This window comes from Pectinophora gossypiella, chromosome 5 (genome assembly GCF_024362695.1).
Source record: "Pectinophora gossypiella chromosome 5, ilPecGoss1.1, whole genome shotgun sequence".
Lineage (NCBI taxonomy): Eukaryota > Metazoa > Arthropoda > Insecta > Lepidoptera > Gelechiidae > Pectinophora > Pectinophora gossypiella.
In genome coordinates this window covers 9,046,318-9,068,856 of record NC_065408.1, presented here as the reverse complement: position 1 = coordinate 9,068,856, position 22,539 = coordinate 9,046,318, and the positions used below count along the sequence as shown (strand labels likewise).

At 37.4% G+C, this 22,539-nt stretch overlaps 1 protein-coding gene across 11 annotated transcripts in view; it reads right to left on the bottom strand.

Annotated features, from left to right (window-relative positions):
* LOC126366721 (protein still life, isoform SIF type 1) overlaps positions 1–22,539 on the bottom strand; it is a 95,563-nt gene that overhangs the window by 56,066 nt on the left and 16,958 nt on the right. For 6 of the 11 annotated variants that reach the window (XM_050009931.1, XM_050009928.1, XM_050009925.1 and 3 more), the window contains 13 exons: positions 21,575–21,705; positions 20,855–21,037; positions 19,601–19,706; positions 18,695–18,896; positions 17,501–17,723; positions 16,248–16,431; positions 14,213–14,269; positions 13,915–13,980; positions 12,520–12,652; positions 11,746–11,817; positions 11,083–11,133; positions 3,847–4,050; positions 1,824–1,956 (listed from right to left, as the gene is read on the bottom strand). In XM_050009931.1, coding sequence (XP_049865888.1) covers positions 1,824–1,956; positions 3,847–4,050; positions 11,083–11,133; positions 11,746–11,817; positions 12,520–12,652; positions 13,915–13,980; positions 14,213–14,269; positions 16,248–16,431; positions 17,501–17,723; positions 18,695–18,896; positions 19,601–19,706; positions 20,855–21,037; positions 21,575–21,705 — 1,745 coding nt within the window. The remainder of the gene's footprint in view (positions 1–1,823; positions 1,957–3,846; positions 4,051–11,082; positions 11,134–11,745; positions 11,818–12,519; positions 12,653–13,914; positions 13,981–14,212; positions 14,270–16,247; positions 16,432–17,500; positions 17,724–18,694; positions 18,897–19,600; positions 19,707–20,854; positions 21,038–21,574; positions 21,706–22,539) is intronic. The other 5 variants (XM_050009927.1, XM_050009935.1, XM_050009926.1 and 2 more) reach the window with 4 other exon arrangements.

Genomic DNA, 22,539 nt, shown 5'->3' with positions numbered 1-22,539 from the left:
TATTTAACTCAAATTTGTATATCTCTCTCTTTTGATGTGATTTTGTTCTATATGTGGAAACTTGTAATAGGACTCAAGTATTTATTAATTTAAGATTCCGTGCTGTTAGCTTTCCTCAATAAATAAATAAAAAGAATACAGAAGTTTCCAAGATTGTGTAATCGTGCATGCTATTTGTACGTAGGTATGTTCATAACAATTAAATCACGCCAATTAATCTTAATACATCTCGAGTCAAAGCTAAAGTTTCGCGAGATAATTGAGCTATGCGGGCTTGTACATGCAATTTCACCGCATAAAGGATGGATTTGGTAAGTCAGGTATTATCGGAAGCGGCTTACAGACACTCAATTAGATATCAGATTAGATCGGGCGCTGAACACGAGCGCCCTTATGTGTTCCTTAAACGTTTATCCGATATGTGTACCGAGCTGTAGTGCTGTCTCGTATACCAACTGCCGGAAAATCTTACCCACATTACGACTATTGCTTCGTCACTTTTCTGTGTGTGTTACCTATAAATTGACATGTGTTTTAATGAAAAGATCTTAACTTTGAGACAGACTTATGTGTGCTATTATAGAAGCAGCTTTTAGTCGTTAATATGAATAATAAAATAAATGCAATATCTTAATTTGGAGTTGAATAAAATTGACACTCGATTTTTTCGAGGATATCGTACGTCTAAAGAATAAATCTCATGTTTTGAGAGCCCTTAACCCCCATTCGACCGACCAAACAGGAAGTGCCATCCGAGGTAAATCTACAGAAGATCAGGTTAAAAAAATAATAATCAAGGAATAGGAAACATCTGTCACCTACGCACTTCAATTATGCTTTATTTACATAACCAGCTGCTGAACACAGTAACGTTACGTCACTTGACGCCAACTGATGTAAAAAAAAGAAAAATACGAAATGCTTGACTCAATTTAGAAGCAAACATAAACGAAAATGGTTAAGGACGGGAATAGTAGTAACAGTTAAGTAGGTAACCAACCACACTGCCGGTTGTTTACGTCGCTTACAATGTTATTCACGAAAACTTTAACCGATTTCTGCGACATACTTAGGAACATATAAATGTCATGAAATATTTTATCATTTTCTTTCGTGCCAAACGACGCGTGAAACGCTGATTTAATTTAACTTTGCACAAGGGTAAAATATCTGTCCCCTCGCCATTCAGTTTCTCCGCAATACGTGTAATACAGGAAACTAGAGACGATGCCTCGTTCTACCGGAAGACGGAAAAGAGACTCGAATAATTGGAGTTTGCGGAAACGAGTGAAAATATCATTCTAACCTTACGTATTGTTTGTTTATCAAAACCCCGTTTTCCTTTTATTGATGTTGATACTCACCACGCTCACATGTAAATAGCGAACATCCCGCCATGACAAAAACAAAATAGGAAATTCCTTTGAAGATGAAATACCATCCTTTGACCCATAAATTCCTTTTGCCATTTTGTTTCTGTTATTTTCTTCTGTATTGGTTATCAGCGATGAGAATAAAAAAGATATCAAAATAATATTGACGTCACAAATATTGAATGGTAAATATCGTTATTTGATATTGAACTGTTTAGGTAATTTAATTTTTTGAATAAGTACCGTGATTTGTTAAAAATCGATTGTTTATCAATAATATAAGTAGATACAATTCAGATGGGCATTCAAAATTAATATTGAATTAAATATAACACTGCCACTTAATTATACGTTATTGTTGCCTAAATATCTGAAAAGCGCTGTGTGATATTAGCGGTGGCGAAAGGATTGATGTCATTCAAATATGTCCTCCTGAATATGGGCACTCACCTCACTAGAAGTTAGGTAGCAAATCCTGGAATCGGTGCTGTCAATGGATGCTTGCTGCACGATGCCATAGCGCGAGGACTCGCGGTCGCTGGTGTACTCGGAGCGCACGCTGTCTTGCCTGTCGAACACGCCCCTGTAACCACAGCCGCATCAGTATTCCACACAGGTGGACCCACCATAAACCCCGCAACTGCCCACGCAATAACCATAAAACAAAAACGTTCTCGCTAATTTATTTCTTAATTAAAGCCCTTACCACACTCCCCCGAACCGTATTTACAATTACCCACACTTATTTATTCTTCTCGCCTCACCATAATTAACTTTATTACTTCAGAATTTTCTGATTCATTAATATTACTCCGCACTTATCCGCATAGCAATTTTCGCATTAATAAAGATTTCCAGCTAAAAATATTTTCAGACTTCATTTAATTTTACAATGGAAATTTTCATTTTCCCAGAAAATTATAAATGGATCTGTCAGACAACGAGATCCATTTTGTGCATGTTCTAGAGGACTGCCGTTGATGAGAATTCCATTTGGGTTCCAGTTTCGATGCCTTTCAGTCCTTTGTCAAGGATGTAAATCAAATACAGGTTCAATTTGCTAAGTTAGGTCTTTGAGCTTCTACTTGCTCGTTGTGTACAAAGCGCTAATGGTATGCGGGAAAATGATGACTATTTTCTAGGTCCTAAATTTCGTCACACAACCGTGTGTGATATATGGAATGGGGTCCATTAATTTCAACCTTTTTTTTTTTTTTTTTTTTTTTTTTTTTTTTGACGTGACTTATTGTAGATTTGCCGCAGATGGCATTAACTACTTGGCCGGACAGTTAATTTCAACCAAAGTTCATCCGTGTATATCGTAATCGGACACAAAGGACACTGTCATTACGGTACTATTCCTCCATAAACCCAGCTTTGTGCGCCCTACTAAGAAGTATGCCTGTGTAAATGTCATTACAATACATGGGCATAACAATACGTGTATCATGTTATGACACTTACTAAATTAAAATAAAATATTATAAAGTTCTTTCACATGCTTGTCTGGAAAATACACTAAAGTATATAAAAAAATTACCACTCCACCGTGAGTTTTCTAAGGTTGTTTAAGCTTTTCTTCCGGAAAATTTACATACAAATAGAACTTTGTAATGGAAGCTACTCCTTGTATACATATTATCTTTTCTTCAATACTGCTCCATTACTAGGTTTTTGGTAAAGATTCAAATTCAAATGCAAAAATAGGTAACATAGTTACACTTTGAATTGCCCTTTTTTACATAACGAACGTCTCAACCGCCTAACACTACTGCAGCTTCTCACAACCTGTATAGTTGGGGAGAAGTTGTAAGAAAATCCTCGGCACAGGGCTCTAGTCTGAGTCATGGTTTGAATCAGTATTCGTTACGATATCATTAACACCGTGTATTGTTATACAATTTAAAAATAACAATTTAAAATTTCAATTTATAAATATATATATATACAACCAAAAGACCGTTATATAAACATACCTAATAGCTGCTTAGTATTCCTGAAACTACGTTACTACATTTTTAATTAGTACCTATGACTGTAAGTAGTAATAGTATTTATTTTTATTTAAATAAGTAGCTAAAATAAAGAACTCAAGTAATAGTAAAAATCATAGGAAACGATTGTGATATAAGTTCTCTGGCGTCGCCGAAATTGATTACAAATAAAATTAAAAATAAAATATGTTTTATGTAATAAAGAGTTTCAGGCTGGCCGCGAACAATGAAAATGCATATAGGTACCTACATAAACATTCAGCACAATTCGAGCCACAATTCGACAGTAGATAAACCTGCGACAACTTTGATTAATGCTGTCTTAAAATTGATATTGTGAATTCTTGTGCTCGCCGAATCAACACTGATGAATTATATACATATATACATAAACTCACGCTATTTCTTACCGGGGAAAGCAGAGACTAAGGAATTCCATTTGCTTAGCGCATAATTGTTTTTTTTTTAAATGAACTTACCGCTGTTCAAAGCTGTCGGCTCGGTTGCTCCGGTAACCAGAGTCGTGGAGGCTGCCCTCGTGCCGCAGGCTGGGTAGGGAGTCCCAGGGGGAGCGACGCGGGCCGGGGGGAGGGGCGGCGCCGCGCCAGCCGTCCGAGTGACGGTACCACGCTGCTCGTGCTGACTCCCCGATGCACGAAGCACAACGCGCCGCGCTCACGAAACTGTAACAATGAATAATCGTCACGATTGACGTTACATACAAAACCCTGGCACTCTAAAACCCTCTATATATCTAAGTTACCGGCATGTGCCTATATGATAACTTATAGTTGTAATTATTAGATAAATAAATGAAAAATATATAATTCAATTGATGTACGTACGTACAAAAAGTAACATTATGTTTAATATACGTTTTCTTTGCGCTGGTCACTGATGACCATTCTTCTTCACTTCGTCCAAATGTTCTATACTTCATTTGTAAACAGACAGGATCTGTGACCTGCAAACCTGCATGACCTACTTTTCCATCTATCCGTTGTGAGCTGGCGAATTGTGACGTAGGTGTGACGTACTTGCGTTTGCTTATGTAACTGACGTCAATCAAGTATGGATGTAGCTGTATAGCCTTTAACTTCTATTTTTATCTTCCGTAACCGAGAGTTGAGGCCGGTGGTTAACCTACTTAACGATATAGACATTGCATAACGTGGCTGTACTTTTTGTTATCGACGGATCCAAAGCTTTTTTAAAGGAAGAAGTAAAAGTATCGGATTCAAAAATCCCCGTCGAGGTAAACAATGAAAAATAAATAGGTACCGGCCGAGAAACTAATTTGAAATGGACGCTCCTCGCCACCCCGATGGGATTCTTCTGTTACGTGTCAGATTAACGGAACCCGGCTTTAAATCTATTAGGAGTTTTAATAGTATTATTCTCGTAATGAGTGAAGCGTGCGAGACTGGCCATATCAAATGGTCAATACATTAAACGTGGACGCAACGAACAAAGACGTAAAGCGGATTGCGCTATGTCAACGTTTTGTTTTTTATTTGTATAATTAGTAAGTACGGTCACGAGCACTAATATGTATATACACTTTGATACCATGATACATTAACTTTTTTGACAAATGAAACCGTAAGTCTCATTAAATGTCAAATATAGTGCGACAGGGCTCTAAAGTGGGTACATGTTATTACTCATGACTGTACTCTGTCTTTATTGCCATTGGAAAAAGGAAAGTTGAAAAATATTTAAATTATTGGACCGGGCGTGTTCATAAATTAGCGACATACGTAGTCATCACTTGCTTATCTACGTATATATTTGCGAGTAATCTTAGAATGGTTAGACTTACAATAAAGTAGGTACTTAGTTATTCTTGTATCTTCATAGCTACAACATTAAGAATACTTGAGTTCGGTCCCTTTAAACTGCTTGATTATTAGGTTTTATAGTAGGGATATATTATATTGTTGATCATAACATTCTATATGAAAAATAACAACAAGCGACACATTCATCAAAGCTATCTACAGCAGCGCTTTAACCCCCCTACGCGGTTAACTTGAAATATCAAGAGGTCCTATTTTTGCCAATATACGTTATTTATCGTGAACATTATGCAGCAAAATTTAAGGCAACAACAAGATTATAAATTATATTACTTCCATCTTTGCCTTTACTCACGAATTACTTGCTTGGCAATGCCTATTTCTATCCCCCGAGAACGCGTTCGTTATACAAAAATTCGTAACGTAGTAATTGATATTGCAAAATAGAATAAAAGCTTGAGAAAATTGTTTTCATAATGGATTTTTTGCTCTCTTTGTCTTATTTAGCTACGAAGGCAGAATATGTTTTAAATAATTTTATACCTAACACATCGTCACTTACAGCTGTTATTCGATTAGTAATTTGGGTAAGTACATAAACGCAAGTATTAATCATTTTTTGCGCTGCGGCACTGTAGTTGAGGAACTTCGAAAATTTCATATTAAAAGTTTTATGATTATAATTTGGTTTGAAGGTTTGAGTGGCTAACAAACTCCCAACGTCAAGTTTTAATTTTATTCTTTAACGTCCCGGAACGCCTTCGTTTTACAATATTTTGTAGTTAAACTGACTAAATAATTTATAACACTTCAAAAATAGTAAGATCAAATTAAGTAACTGATCATTTGACGTATGTTTAGTTATCTTCCAGGTTTTACGAGACAAATATATTGGTAGGTCATTACTACGACAGACGCTTTTTGGAGCCTTCTAAACATTACGACTTGTTAGTTAGGGGGTAGACACTGACGTCGCGCAGGTCTAACGTACCTACTCGTACTTAATACCTACCTAATGTAAGGTATATTAAACCGACTCGACCAACTTCATCTAACAATTTCCATAGTTTTAACAGTGATATGTTTATTATTCGACCATATAAAGTTATCCACGTTCCGTCACAGTTTGCAATAAAACAACTATTCGTAGTTATGGTGGATTGTATGGCTGTATGTCCAAAGTTTCTCCGGCCGTCGCCGCCCCGAGCAATGGACTTGAAGTGATTAAGTAATTAAGCAGAGCTAAGGCAATAAGGCTTATTTCATATTGAAGATACTTAACGACTTATTAAAATGAAATCAATTTCTCTCGACGGACTTTAATATTACGAATGGCTTACGTGATAGAATATCTTCTAATGGTATCGCTTGCGGGAGTTCCTTATATTCCATACAGTAAAAAATCCTATTTTGAAAGTCCTTAACAGATTTGCCATAATGTCAATTTACATAATAACTAGAAAATATAATATGAAATAGTTTACCATTACTTGCCATAATTGTGAAGATCCATAATTTTATAAACCATAACTAGAAAAACCCATAATTAGTTCCATACAAGAAACAATCGCGGTAACTGGTGCCAGCGAAGCGAGCACAGAAATCCGTGGCACTCCGACAATGTTGATATAGGTTACGAAGGCTGTATGGCAGGGGGTCGCTTTGTTTTGTTTAGCCGATTTGGCTGTGACCATCGAGGCCTGAGGGCCGAAAAGCCGCGCAGCAGGCATGCTTTTATGCAAACTCAAATTATACGAAATAAATATTAGATGAATTGTTTATTAGTGATAATAAAATTATTTTGAAAAACCATTACGACAAACATAGGAGAACCATTTTAAAGGTATATGTATTAAGTTAACGATTTTTAATTTTTATGCGTATTTAAATAATTTATATTAAAGATTTCAATTTATACATTCTAATAATGTAAATATCAATGCTTATGGATTTAAATGATTATGTACAATCAGTTTCGGTATTTTCAATTATGAATTCTAATATAGACCCATCGCGTGTTCTTCAGATACCTGTCTCATTTTGTCAATAACAATTGGCTATTTTGATAAAGAGAAGCAGCTTTATCGCTAAGCTGAATATTAAAATACGTTTACTTTCAAATATCGATTTCTTTAACTATACACGTTTACAAACATACATACCTACGTAACTCTCACCCTTAATGCCTAATGAAGTGGGCAGAGCTACAATTAACCAGATGACAACTAGCTTTATTGAAAGAGACTTACACTCATACCTATTCTAAGAAGTTAACTTCAACCTTTCCCGACGCCGTTCTATGTTGAGACGACCGCGACCTCAAGGTCTTCCTCGAACTGAGCTCAAAATCGGTTTTCTCATACGGCGGCGCATCAATCTTAACTCGAGTTTACTCCAGGAAGGGCTGACGTCATTATTTTCGTATTAAGTAATGTTGGCAGTATGATATGCTCGACTCCAGTGAATAAAGTCCTCAAGTCGTAAATGTCAAAATATTCAGCTGTGGCCGAGTCGAGTGGTTCCAAATGCTAAAAATTACATAATACCCCAGTCGTTTTCTATGGAATGCCCAGAAACAATTAGACGAACGCTTTGTATTTTGTATCAGCTTCCAGTCCAGTATAACTATATATACTTTTACTTAAAAATATATTTCTCAATAGACGTTTGAACACATTTTTTGTTACGAAAGTTATTCTTTTGATTCATTATCGAAGAATAATATTTGGATTCAATTTTTGCCTTTGTCTTGACTACAACGATATAATAATATCCGAACCGGTTTTATCAAAGCAATATTTCAAGGAAAATGGTAATGAATTGAAAATGCGACGAACTGAAAACACGGAACAAAACTTCAATTTATCACTTTAATAGGTACCTATGAGGAAGTACACTCAAGACGGCATTGTATAAAACTCTAATAAGACGACTTTCTTAACATTCATTACGCACAAACCTAGAGTTTTAAGTTTCAAAACTTACAATTAAAAGGAGTGGGGCAAGTGGGTGTATATAAAGCACCATGGCTGCTCATTGGAGGATGCAGGCGTAAGGCTATGTTTCTGTTATGTGTAAGAGTATTTATATATTTAAAACAGTAAGTAATTAAACAGAAACTTTGTAAAAAAGGTTGTTATAAAGGTTAGTAATTATTTAGAAGATATGAATGCATGGGATTAACTGACTGGGAACTGATATTAGGCAGCTAAATTACTAAATTGTATGACAATATATTATGTTTTTTTAAAGAACGTCCAGGGCCCCGTTCCGGGGTTTTTCTTGCAGCTTCTTTCCCCCGGCTATGCAAGTTGTGAGACGTTGCAGTAGTTTTAGGCGTGTGAGACGTTCGTTATGCAAAAAATGACGATTCTAAGTGTAACTATGTTACCAAATGATTAAAGATATTTTTGAATTTGGAATTTTAATTTAAATAAATTGGGGAGTGGTATGACACTAGGTCTCTAGGTATATTAAAGTTGGTCGATTAATTGGTATGTAAGTAGGTACCACTAGGAACAGGAAAGAGTAGGCAGAAACGTTACATGTTGATACAATTTCCCGAATATGTGTACTCGGTAAACGTTGCTTGTTAGCAGAGCGTATTTCCAGCAACAGTGACCAATGTAACCCGCATTGATTACTCACTCCCGGATGGGAGTCTGGGATTCCCAGAGCAATATGTTACATAAAAAAATATCCGCATGAAAACTACTGAATTCACTAATACACACACACACACACACATTCACTACACACCCTCACTCTTAATACTGTATTTTGTTTTTTGTGTAATTTATAATAGTAGAAAATAAAATAAATTGTATAAAAAGTTCCTCTTAACTCTTGTGCCTACGATATAAATTAACTTGTAATTGGCTTATGACTAACGAAATATAAGTATCTATAATTAAAATTGTTTGTTATAGGAAACTGTTGGTTTATTTAATAAATAAATAATTCAATAAAGCGTACTACTATTTGTTGTTGTTACATGACATACTAAGTACTCTCGACTGTTTAGATACCTAATTCCTCGAATGAAATTGATTTTCACGTAAATTTTCCTTGATAAAATAGATTGGTGTTTAAGTTCCAATATCGATGTTATTTCTATCCTAATAAGAACGGTATGAAAAGAAAGGGAGAGCTTTGTTCGTCGATAGAAAAGGAAAAGGTACGGGCTACACAAAAACCTGCTAAGTAAATGGAGGGGAATCGGTACGCATACGTCGGTCCTATCACTCTATTAATAATACGGTTGACGTACATTAGAGAGTTCATTGTTCATGAAAACCAAGAAAAGCCCTATTGTACGGCCGTCGATTGTGGACTGATTGTTGTTTCATCGACCAAAACAATTGAATTCCGATATCAATAAGTTTACAAAACATGTGTGATAGGGATAACTATGATTGATAAGATAGATTACCGAGAGCTAATTTAACGGATTGTACCTAAATTGTTTCAGTAAAATGTACTTGGGTACTCCGAACGCGAAACATACTCCCTAAGCTTGAGCTTTAGTATTTGAGATACTAAAGCCATCTAGTGGCAGACGATAGAACTAAAAAGCAATGTGCACAATGTAGAGACACCAATATTCGTAGAGTCGTAGATGGCGCGCTTTGTTACAAAGTACTGAGTACAAGGTCCGAGGGTGTTCGCTGATAGGATGAAAATATTGATTTTACTCTGGTTTGTATGTATTTAAGAACATAAAATGTAATTTACTATACCAAGTAGACAAAATAAAGTTGGGTATTATTGAAGGATGAAAACTAATTCTTGAAAAGCTTAAAAGGCAATTTAAACTTGTAGGTAGGTACCTATTCTATGAAGTTTTCTAACTTGTGTTTTAGAACAATATATTATTCTCGACGAAGGAATCAAAAAACTTAAAGGACTACAATACCATTGTGATTGAAGAACTTAAATATTAATAAATAATAAATACTTTTAACATTTCTATATCGTCGCCCTAAAACACAAACCACGTGTAAGCGCCTTTTTGAAAAAATCATATTCGAACACCATTATAGGTAAGCCGTGGTAGAAGGCTTACCTGTCGCAGGTTCGAATCCAGCACAGGCCTAAACTAATGATTGTCGAATTTGTTTTCGAATTCATGTTTAGATCATAAATCACGTGCTCAGCGGTAAAAGAAAACATCGTGAGGAAACCCACATTCCCGAGAAACGCATTTTCGGAGGTATGTGACATAACCTGTATTAGGCTGGTTTTCCCTTCGCGGGTTGGAAGGTCAGACAGGCAGTCGCTTCTGTAAAAAACTGGACCTGTCATAACTTCAGGTTAGGTAAGCGGACCCTGTGAAAAACGGGATAATGCTCTAGGGAGATGACGGCATTCGGACATCATTCCAAAGTGATTCAATCCAGGTAAAAGTCGAATTTAAATTACTTGAAAGAAATCGCGGTTTTGTTAGTGAAAATTATATCAGAATGTAATTTTTACATAAGAGGGTTACGTAATTTTCACTATAAGGCGAGGATATGTAGACACAAATTCCATGAAAGCTATACAGATTGTTGGTAACATCGTAACGAATACTGAGGGCGATGATACAGATCATGATTCTGAGTTTTTTTTAGTTTTTTAAATTAGTTTCAATTCTATACTTTTGCGGTGGATAATTCCACTTGATATTAACTCAAAATAATGAGCTGAATCATCCCTCTCAGTATTTCTTACTTGTGGAAAATTCATAAAAAATTTAGTGTTTTTTTTTTAATTATTTTCCGTTCCATACTTTTGCGACGGAAAATTTCACTTGGTATCAACTCAGAATCATGGTCTGAATCATCCCTCCATGTATTAGTTACGATGTCACTAACGCCCTGTATAAAATACTGAAGACGCGTAGCGACCACAAGGAGTGACAATATTAGCACTTACCTTGATTGATGGTCGCTCAAGTATCCTTGATCTCTGTCCCGCACACGATCCCTGCAACAACAACTTACTTTAATTACCTATATTGTTACTAAAAATAATTACATTTCTATCCCTAATAGAGCCATATGGTAAAGAACTCGTTTCTCATACATTTGGCTTCAATTTCTTGTTAAGCTTTCCTGAATGCCTACTTTCAAATAAAATTAAATCAAATACACTTTATTGCACATAATTTTAACAAACAGACCCAACACATGAATACAGTACAACTTGAGCGGCCTTTATTGCTAGAGCAATTTCTTCAAGCATTTACTTTATTAAAAATTCATAAGTATAGCCCCTCATCAGGTAAGCAGTGGCAGAGCTAAGTTATCAGAAAAAGACTTGCAACCATTTTTGATGCGAAGTTCTAAGATGGATATGACTACCAATGTTAATAGGTAAACTTTATCATGTAAGAAAGTATATTAATCTGTCTGTTGGTAAATTAACAAATCATAACATGAATGTCCTATATATTATATTCTACAGCTGGGAAAAGCCCCCCCCAACCTCTCATTCAACCGGCAGTTCCATATAGTATACCCTACCACGCTACGCCAATGCGGGTGGAGGCGCTTGGTCGGCAAATGAATGTCAAAAAAAGTTTAAATTAACGTTTACCTTGAGTTATGATCACTCAAGTACCCGCGGTCTCTCTCCCTCTCCCGTTCCCTCATCAGCTCGTTACGATCACTGCAACAACAGACAATATCAGAAATACAGAACATCGAACTTTTTCATCAAAATACGTTATCGTATTGTACAAGTAGAGACTAATGAGTGTCCGATTTGGTAATTGCTTTTTGTTCTGATAATTATAATTTCTTGTTATTTAATTAAATACAAAGTAATAAGTGAAGACAATGAGTGCCCACAATTTTTAATGATACTGATATAAACTGACGCACGTACCAGATGAAAATCATCGTCGTACACTAGACTAAAATGAACTGTCAACTTTCTGGCGTTTGCTCAGCTGGACCCGTTTGGGCATATCTTTTGGTTAACACTGTTCATGTCAAAAACTTTTTTCTTTTCTTAACACACGCCTATTTCCCATCGGGGTAAGCAGAGACTATTCTTTCCTAAACATTTTCTTATAAATACAATTCTTCTTCTATCGTGTGGGTTGTGAGGTGGATTACTAACCTCATCAACACTGGTGTCAGGTTTACTATTGACCCACCAAAGACCCCTGACATGGCTCATGTAACGACTACTAACTTACATCAGTAAGTAGTAAACGGGACCAACGGCTTAACGTGCCTTCCGAAGCACGGATCATCTTTCTTTCGGGCAATCAGGTGATCAGCCTGTAATGTCCTATAACCAAACTAGGGATCACAGGGTCAGGGTTATAAGTACAATTACTTAATAAAAAATGTTATGATTAACCTGTAATATCCATCGCGGTCAGACCGCGCGCTATGCTGCCGCTCGACTCCTAGCCGGTGCGGCAGGGGCAACGTCGACGAGCGACTGCCTCCACCAGAGCACTGCGACGCTGGACCTGACGTCATTATAGAGTCTATAAAACATACCCACACGTCAAAACCCGTATCAAACATCCCACACACATTCAACACCACTAAACATACATAGACACCTCGGGTTGATGGAAGTCACGTGGTAGAATAGAATGAACTAAGTATTAGCTCTTGAAGTACAGCTTATCAATTAAAATACAGTTAAACACTTATGAGCATATTAAAGGTTCGAATATACACTTAAAAGTCGCGGGAATCGATTCTTTGTTAAGAATAGTGTCATGATAAATAAAGTTCATAAACCAATTGTCACAAGTCTGCTACGTATGAATATTTTATTGTGAGGGAAATGATTAAAGAGTGGGCCAGCAATCAGTTTCTGCGACTTACAAGCAATGTAACAACTTCTTCGAAACAATCCATGTGACACATGCTCACACACGCACATCTGTACACATCGCAACGCATTGTCAAGCCATAGGTAGTAGCCATGCAGAAGTAGCGAATAAGTACCGCCAAATACACGTGCGGGTGTTTGAGCCAAATTAGACCCTGTCTATAAAGAAGCTACCACATTGCTGGAACTATTTATGTATTCGTAACCAAGAGCAGTAAAATTCTTCGTTCTTTTCTACCACGGAATTTGAAATTATACTACTTATCTTTTTCTGTTCTGAGTATCAACACAGGGGAAAAAAATCTAAGTGGCCAGTATCACAAACTTTCATTACACAAATAATTTCTGGGAATATTTTTTATTAGCCATTTACGAAATAAGAAAAAAGTAACAGACCACTTCAATGAAGACTTACAATTAAGGAGTTCTTTTAAGAAACAAAAAACAGAAAGTTTTTTTCCTCAATTTCCTTGATGGCGAAAGAGCTATATTTAGTTGATTATGTTATGACAAAAAATCTGGGAAACTTTTTAGTTATCCAGTTTTTTGTGGTTTTGATAGTTTTGTTGAATTTAGACAAATTAATGTGTCTAGATTAATGTAGATGGAAGGAAAAGTATGTTCAACTGTTTCCTGTCATAGTTTGATAGTGATGATGTAAGTATGTAAACCACAATGCCAATCATGTTGTAATAATTAATGTATAAGGGTTTACTAATACAAAACAACATGCCTAAAGGCCAATAAAGTGTAAGGAACATTGAAGGAAAGGCTTCAAAAGTATATACAGGATAGAGGGTGACACTAATTTTATATAACTGATTGCACTGTGATTACATGGAGCACATTTGAAAGACGAGGCCGAATATGACACTGCTATAGCTAATAAATAACTGATGTTTTCACCTCTATCCCTTATGGCAGCCTCCTTAAGATGTCTTAAATAGTGCTGAATGGATTCTTGGGTCAGCCCTCAAGAACAAAAATAGGGTTCAAATTAAAAACATGAACAAAATTGTAATTTCCTTTAATAATCATTAAAAATGTTCAGTGTGCTGGGTGCTTCTCCAATATTATTTTGTTTCTCAATATTTCATTAGGCTGTGTACAGTGTTGTCTAGTAGCAAATTTATTGGATCTTTTACTATTGTGTTCCAAAATATAAAATCAATGCAAGGTAATCAAATTGTAATTTGATACTTACGTCGCCTAGATGGGTAGGGGCTTCGTTGATTAGACGCCGGCATGTTGTCGTTGTATTCTGGACAAACATTAATCGTATTTAAAAAAAAAACAATATGGTACTTAAAACCAATGTGGTGCAATAATTCGTATTCGAATTATTGACGTATCTGAAATTTTTGACAAATCTGATTAGCATCTTTTGCTATTGCTAATAAGACACAAATTATTTTAGCAAAACATTGCAGATACGTCATTTTGCAAAGTCAGCCACGAATTACATAAAAGGCAGGTATTTAAGACATTCTTCTTTTGTTTTTTATTCCTGTATTTCGTGTGGGTGCAATAAAGTATTTGTTATGCTATGTTATTTTTAAGGCCCTTAGATAATTGTATTTCGTATTTATAGTTTTATCGTCATCATAATAAAATATATTCGTAATAGTAATAACAAACAGTTTTTGTATTTTTGAGCTATGGTAGCCCAGTTGGAAGAACACAATGCGGTCGTAAGTTCGAATCTTTTTCGAATTTGTTTTAGAATTCTTGTGTAGATCATAAATAATTATCATGCGCGCAATGTTGAAAGAAAACACCGTGAGGAAACCCACATTCCCGAGAAATGTGTTTCGGAGGCATGCGTGCGACCTAACCTGTATTGGGCTGGTTTTCCCTTCAGTTGTGAGGACAGATTGGTATTCTGTAAAAGACTGGACTTTTCAAATCGTTACGTTAGGTAAGCGGACCCTATAAAACAGGATAACATTAGGGAGATGATGATGATGGTAAAATTCTTAGGTTACACACATTGATTCACACCTTAATTGGAAAGATGAATTGGCTAAAATTGGATCAAAAGTTGGTTCAGCGTGTTATAATGCTCTGAGAAATCACAATGAACCAATTAAGGTCAGTATCATCATCATCATCAGCCCATTAACGTCCCCACTGCTGGGGCACGGGCCTTCCCTATGGATGGATAGGGAGATTGGGCCTTAAACCATCACGCGGGCCCAGTGCGGATTGATGGTTATTAACGACTGCTAATGCAGCCGGGACCAACGGCTTAACGTGCCTTCCGAAGCACGGAGGAGCTCGAGATGAAAACTTTTTTTTTGTGGTCACCCATCCTATGACCGGCCTCTGCGAAAGTTGCTTTACTTCAACAATCACAGACCGAGCGCGTTTACCGCTGCGCCACCGAGCTCCTCCAAGGTCAGTATACTTCGCACTATTAGAGTCACAGCTAAGGCATAGCATAATATTCTGAGGCAACAGCTTTAAGTAGATATATTTTAGATTATAGGGATGCGATGATCAACAAAATTTGCACAATATTAGTTACATTTGCGTTACGTAGTCTAAGTTCTACGTATAACAATTAAACTTATTCATCCTATTAGATTAACGGCTTATGTGCCATGCTCTAGTGGTTACAAATTTCAGTCCCTTCTAGGTTGCTTAGATTCCCGGTAGAGACATGTTAATAATAATATGAAACTATTTCTAATTTACTTTGTATATCTTATGGGAAATAAATATCTTAAACCAGTATATGGCAGGCCGAATCACCTGATGGGCAGTAAAGCTATTCCGTGCCTTGGAACGGCACGTTAAGCTGGTGGTCCCGACTTACTATTTACAAGTATGTACAGTAACGTGGTCGTTAAATAAGCTTAGACAGGCGCCTTTGGCAGCTCAATCATTACTCTTACTGACTGAATACAATTCGTCACCGACCCACTCGAAAAGAGGATCCTATCAGATCTCAAACAAAATTCTGCAACTACAACTGTAGTGTTGGTTTTCTTTGTATTCTATTATTTTCGACTGTCCTCTTCCCTACCGTTGTCACATTTTTATGGGGTTCGCTTACCTAATCTGAAGATTGGACAGGACCGGTTTTTTACAGAAACAACTACCTGTCTGACCTTTCCACCCGCGAAGAGAAAACCAACCCAATACAAGTTTGGTAACATATCTCCGAAACGCATTTCTCGGGATATGTGGTATTTTGTCTGTCGTGTTATGTATAAGTAAGTAGATGAGTATCTCACCTAAGTCCTCCATGCTCTGACTGAGCAAAGCCTCGAAGGTATGCAGGCTGTAGCTCTCAGCATCCATGCCCTTGGCCAACGTGTTGCGCAGGTGCATCTCATACTCGAGCAGGAGCCGCGAGGTGGGTGACCCTGGCGCTGGGGTGGCGCTCGACTGCGACGCCTGCCGCGAGAGGCAGGGCTTCTGGCGACAAACATGTCCACATTCAAATATATAAACTCACCTCACTCATGTGTGATCTATACCTACCAGCAAGAAACAATTTAACCTGGGGCGTCTTATATACCTACGCCACGATTATCCTCTTGCTATTTCTACATAAGGATATAAACTCACACCAGAAATCCCTAATAAGGGACAGAGCCACAAGTAATCACGGTAGGACAACTTGCAGACACTTTTCATTCCTAATATGGATATGATCCGTAGGTGTCCAACCCATCGCTCCTATAGAAGTTTATCACGTGTTAACAATGTGAAACGACAATCACTTGCTTGGTTTCTGCAATGCAGCACGGTAAGATAAACAAATGAATCTTTCTGTGTTTTATTCATCGTCATTCATCGAAGCTTCCACACATTAAAATTCTGTTGCTATTTTTTATTTAAATATAAGTAAATAGCCTATTGTTTTTGTGTTCTAAATTTGAAATGAACTGAACAACCAGAGGCTAGTGAAGTGAATCAAATAACCGGACAATACCAATTAATTTGAAGCTGTGTGCTTTACCACCAATCAAGCAATGTGAAGTTTGTTTCATTCTCATTCTAACCAAGGACGATAGGCTATTATTATAGCAGTGCTACTGCGTTGCAGAGAACGTAAACACATGAGCCGATTATTTATTTATGAAGGTGTATTAACTGTTCACGACATGCCTTTTTATTTGGATTACGTAACGTTACGTAGCGTGGTGGAGTATGCTCCATACCCCCTCCGGTTGATTGAAGGGAGGCCTGTGCTCAGTAGTGGGACATATATAGGCTGCCTTTTGTTTTTATATAAGTACGTGATTAATCCGTAGAATTTATAAAGTACTACGTTACTAAACTGAAACTGAAACTCTTGCAGGATATTTTTTCCATGCGTGGAAAAGAATGACATAATATCTACCACTACTGGATCTTAAAATTATCATTCAAAAAGATTTAAATGATAAACTCTTGCTAAAATTTTCTTTTTCGGTCATTTTGGCCTTTTATTCAAAATTTAATATTCAAAATACTCAAAAAGCCATAGAAGAATGCTGACCGTATGATGATGTTGCCTCGGATCACGATCGCGGTCGCGGCGCTGGCACGGCTCCTGGTCGGAGTTGCCATTGGAGGAAGACGGCGTGGTGGCGTAGCATTGGTTGTCGAACATGACGTTGTCCGAAGGGGGCGACATGTCACGTTCACCGCCCCCACCCAGCTCCAGATACAGTCCACGGCCGGGGTACCCGCTAGGGGCGGCTCCCACGCCCACGCCGCGCCTGTTGGGAAATAAATGCTCTTACATCATGCACGTTTAATTACAGTGAATTTGTAATAGAAAAAAGAATACAATTTGTCAAATAATCAGAAACATACTTCATCACATCCAACTAGACGCCAACTAGAGATTTGTAATACTTTTGTAAACGCCCATTGACAAATTTGAGGTTGTCTTTAAAAAGGGTTCAAGTACGGTCTACTTGGGATCGGCGCGAGTGTGAAACTGTGGATGGACGTAGAGGAAGCAAGAGAAGTGTTAATTGTTAGGAACGAAACAAATGAAATTCCATACTCTCCACTTATCTCGGTGTGAAATAGGCGTGAATACATACATATTCACGCTTATGAATATGTACGTATTGTAAACGTCAATTATAACAAATTGTGCAATAAGCACGCAAACGATGAGTCTGTTAAATTCAATACCTTAATTGATTGCCAATAATTTTTATTTAAGTACAAAATATGTTGTGTGGTTGAAACTATTGCAATTATTAGTTGAATAATTTATTACAACACTATCAATTATCGGAACTACTGCTTCTTTGTATTGTAGTACTAACATGGACCCGGTAAGGACGCTGCAGCTAGTAGAGGGGACAACATACTGAATTAACATAATTTGGTCTTTTGGCATCGTTCATAGACATTAGACTGACCATCAATTTAGGTGCAGAAAGATGGATGTGGAGCACTAGCATCCCATAAACAAATAGATTCGCACTTGCTAATTCTAAAAAAAACATCTACACCGTAATAGTCTGAACCGTGTTGTAAATACATATACATTATGTTATGTAGATAATAATATAAGTTCGTTCCCTCAAATTAAAATGTTATGGCTGTTCAAATAAAGCGGAATATCAGTATTCAGTTATCAGTACACGAAGCTTTTTTTACAGAGATTGGTTGTCCATTTGTTATACGAGGTATATGATGTAGAGGATAATACTGTGCATGTATTGCATACCGTTGAGAGCTCTGCCGGCTGTTGTTGTTGACAACGTGCGAGTAGTGCGGGTGGTGCGCGTGCGGCGCGTGGCGGCCGTGGGCGCCGCAGGACGGCGGGCAGGGCGCCGCGCCGCCGTAGCGCCTGCGCCCCATCTCCGGTGACGTCACTGGACTTTCCGTCGACGGCATTGGCTTTAGCATGCGCTTCAGAGTGCTCGAATCTGCGGTCAAAGGCATTATATTAATTCATTTAATTTCTAATTTTCTATAATAATATCAAAGCGGTGGTTGGCACTTAATACGACAGTGAGTGTCACTTCACTCTCTTCAGTCACTTATTTCGTTGGACTAACATAAAGTTCGTTGAAATATGGGTGGAATGGCTACACTTGACCTCGAGCTACCCCAATTGGAAATACAGACGTGAGCTTATGTTATTATAACTATGACGATAGAAAATCCGTCTCTTTCACTGCAACATCAAAACTGTAACTAATTTTACAGCTCTTACTTTACCTATACTTTTATGAATATTACATAGTCCTTATCTCTACCTTGAATTTGACATCATTAGATGATGGATAAGTAGTGCATTCGGTATAATTGTGGAGTCTTCTTCTTCTTCTTCTATCGTGTGGGTTGTGAGGTGGATTACCAACCTCAGCAACCCTGGTGTCAGGGTTACTATTAAGCCGCCAAAGGCCCCTGACATGACTCATGTAACGACTACGAACTTACATCAGTAAAAGTAACCGGGACCAACGCCTTAACGTGTGTTCCGAAACACGGATCATCTTATTTTCGGACAATCAGGTGATTGTGGAGTAAATACGCAGTTGAACACATTCTATATTTTTATTTCACTCGCAGTCCAGCTACGAACCCAACCAACCGACATTTTTTTTTTTTTGAAGAACCAACTTACCCATATTCATATCTTCAGTGCTCTTGGACTTCGTGCGGCGAGAGCCTGAAGTGTTGTTGTTGATGACGTTGTGGTGGTGCATCGAATGTCTGTCCGATTCACGAGACTGCATAAAACATAATACATAGCTTTTGTTAAAATTTTGTTGTTGAAAATTGCTTGTAAGTACTCTACTTTCATGTTAATGACAATGTAGCTACATAAGTATTTAAATTTCCTTTTTGAATTTCTATCAATATGTTCATGAAGAAAGGTTCATCAATAAGCATCAGTGCAAGTTGTCCTAAGTTCCTAAAATATATCAATGTTCTATAGCATATACTGTCGTTGTAAGTAATGGGACGTTCCGTATTACGCTGTAAGTACTAAAACTTAATGTTTCAAAATTCAAATTTTCTTTTTTGTACGCACTACTTATAATTATTATTATCATCATATTCATCATCTGAAAACAATCCAAACCAGGGCTTCCCAAAGTTTTAAGATAACGGAAAACCCACTAAATACCTTTTACTCTTACCCCCATAATAAATGACAGTAATTTAAATAAGAACATTTTAAAAGTGAATCACTTTATTTCTGACTATAACTTTTAATGTGATTAATATAATTAATGCAATAAGTAATTACTTTATAGTTCGGTATTATGTCCGGTAATAATTGCTCGAAACTCTGGGGACTTTTTTTACGTAACCTCTAGGTTCCGCGGATCTCACTTTAGGAAGCGTTTGTTATTCTAATTAATAAATATCTTTTTTTTTGGAGCTGGGGGCTATGCATTATTTTAATGCACTGTATCACTGTGATCTGCAAAAGCACAAATAGACGATCGAATCTATGCGATCCGCACCATGAAGTCTATAATGTGGTGCTGTGCGGTCGTTCACTCCGCAAGACCACACCGCACCACAGACTGTCCAGCCGTTTCCGATCTAACGGTGTGTGATAATGTCATAAGACATGCCTCCGTAAAAAGACAAGCTAAAAACGTATTATTTGCAGCTACTGTCCTTTCTATGATACCTGAAAAAATGGGCTAAAAGAAGGAGCTAAATTCTATCTTAACAATAGACATGACTTCCTATGCGCACTAAGGTAGAATAGCGACAAGACTGATTGCGGTGCGATGCGCCATCCACACGATCAAACTTGTCCGGTACCGCACAGGTTCGATTGTCTGGTGCTATAAGATCTATCGTGATCAAATGATATGTATATAAGGTAGTCACAATTTTCAATCAACTGTGTCCATACCGAGTCATTGCCGTCTCCGTAGTCAATGCTCTTAGGCATGTGCTGGAGGTGTTCCTTGCCAGAGCGCGTGGAGGTGGCAGAAGACTTGGAGGAGGTGAGAGTGCCGCCCGCCTGCACGCCCTCCGACTTGAGGTCTTGCCCGTGCTGGGCTGCCCCGGATGCTGCCTGGGATTCTTCGCTGGTCTGGAATGATACATGTACAAATATACTTTATTGCACTAAACAGAGGGAATATCTAGGAATACAATCCTAAATGATAAAAATGTCTGGTATTGAATGTGTTCCTCTAGTTATTAAATAACTTGTAATGTATATTCTCATTGGTTCTTAAAAGATGTGTTGCTGTTGCAGTTTCTTGTCATTTCTTCTCCTCAGCCATAACACCTTGCGAAATGACGTAAATTCAAAAATGTTACATTGACCTTCAACAAGTTTATCCATGATAATTACGTTGAATAAATGATTCTGATTTCTGATTTCTGATTTCAAGGGAATTTTAGTAAAAGGTTTATGTGCATACTATGATAATATACATTGTGATCTGCCTATAATATATAATGGTCCATCATGTTAGAAAGGACCCCTCTGCCGCTTTTTAAGACACGCGGGAAAGATAAACAGATGGAAGGGTTCTGTTATTAAATTTGACCCCTTTCAGTCCAGTATAGGACCAAAATAATTATGAATTTAAATAGTTCTCTACTGCTCTTAAATACTCACACTAGTTCCATGTGTGCCAACTGAGGCGGTGACAGTCTTGGGAGCCGTAGAAGTGTTGGTGGTCATGGTGGAAGTCTCCTGGGACTTCGGCGGCCTGGTCGGAGGCTGAGACTCGGTCTGACGAGCTGCCGCTGGAATAGACGGGAAAATGCAGTCAGTAACACTCTTTGTTCGAGGCGACAGTAAGTAATATAGAGGTGGCCGAAACTTTGAGGTCTGATATTTAATGGGTGTTTCTGGTAGCCAAATATTTAATATTTCACTTTGGATCCCAACGTTTAGGACACTGATATTTGTTGGATTGGAGTTAGTATGGAGGCGAGCTTATCTACTAATTTCTTGGCAAGTATTCGCAGGTTGCCTTTTTGTCTTGATATTTATATCGCAAATTTGCCGCAGATGGCATTCACCACCTTATCGGATCGCTCGATCGATTTCCAAGGGAATTCAACATACAGTAACTTAGGTATTATACTGGGTGTTAGTGACATCGTAACGAAAACTTTGAGGGGTGATTGAGGCCATGATTCTGATATGATATCAAGTGGGATTTTCCGTCGCAAAAGTATGGAATTGAAAATAATTTAAAAAAACACAAAAATTTTCAGAAATATTCAGACTGAAAATTCCACTTGATATCGACTCAGAATCATGGTCTGAACCATCCTCCTCAGTATTCGTTACGGTGTCACTAACACCCATACCTACTTGTATGGCTACCGTATGTACTTGTGCGGGGTGTAAGTGACATCGTAACGAATACTGAGGGGGATGATTCAGCTGATTATTCTGAGTTAATATCAAGTGGAATTTTTCATCGCAAAAGTATAGAATTGAAAATAATTTAAAAAAACTAAAAAAAAATCATGAATTTTGCGACGAAAAATTCCACTTGATATTAACTCAGAATCATGGCCTGAATCATCCCCCTGAGTATTCGTTACGATGTCACTAACACCCTGTAT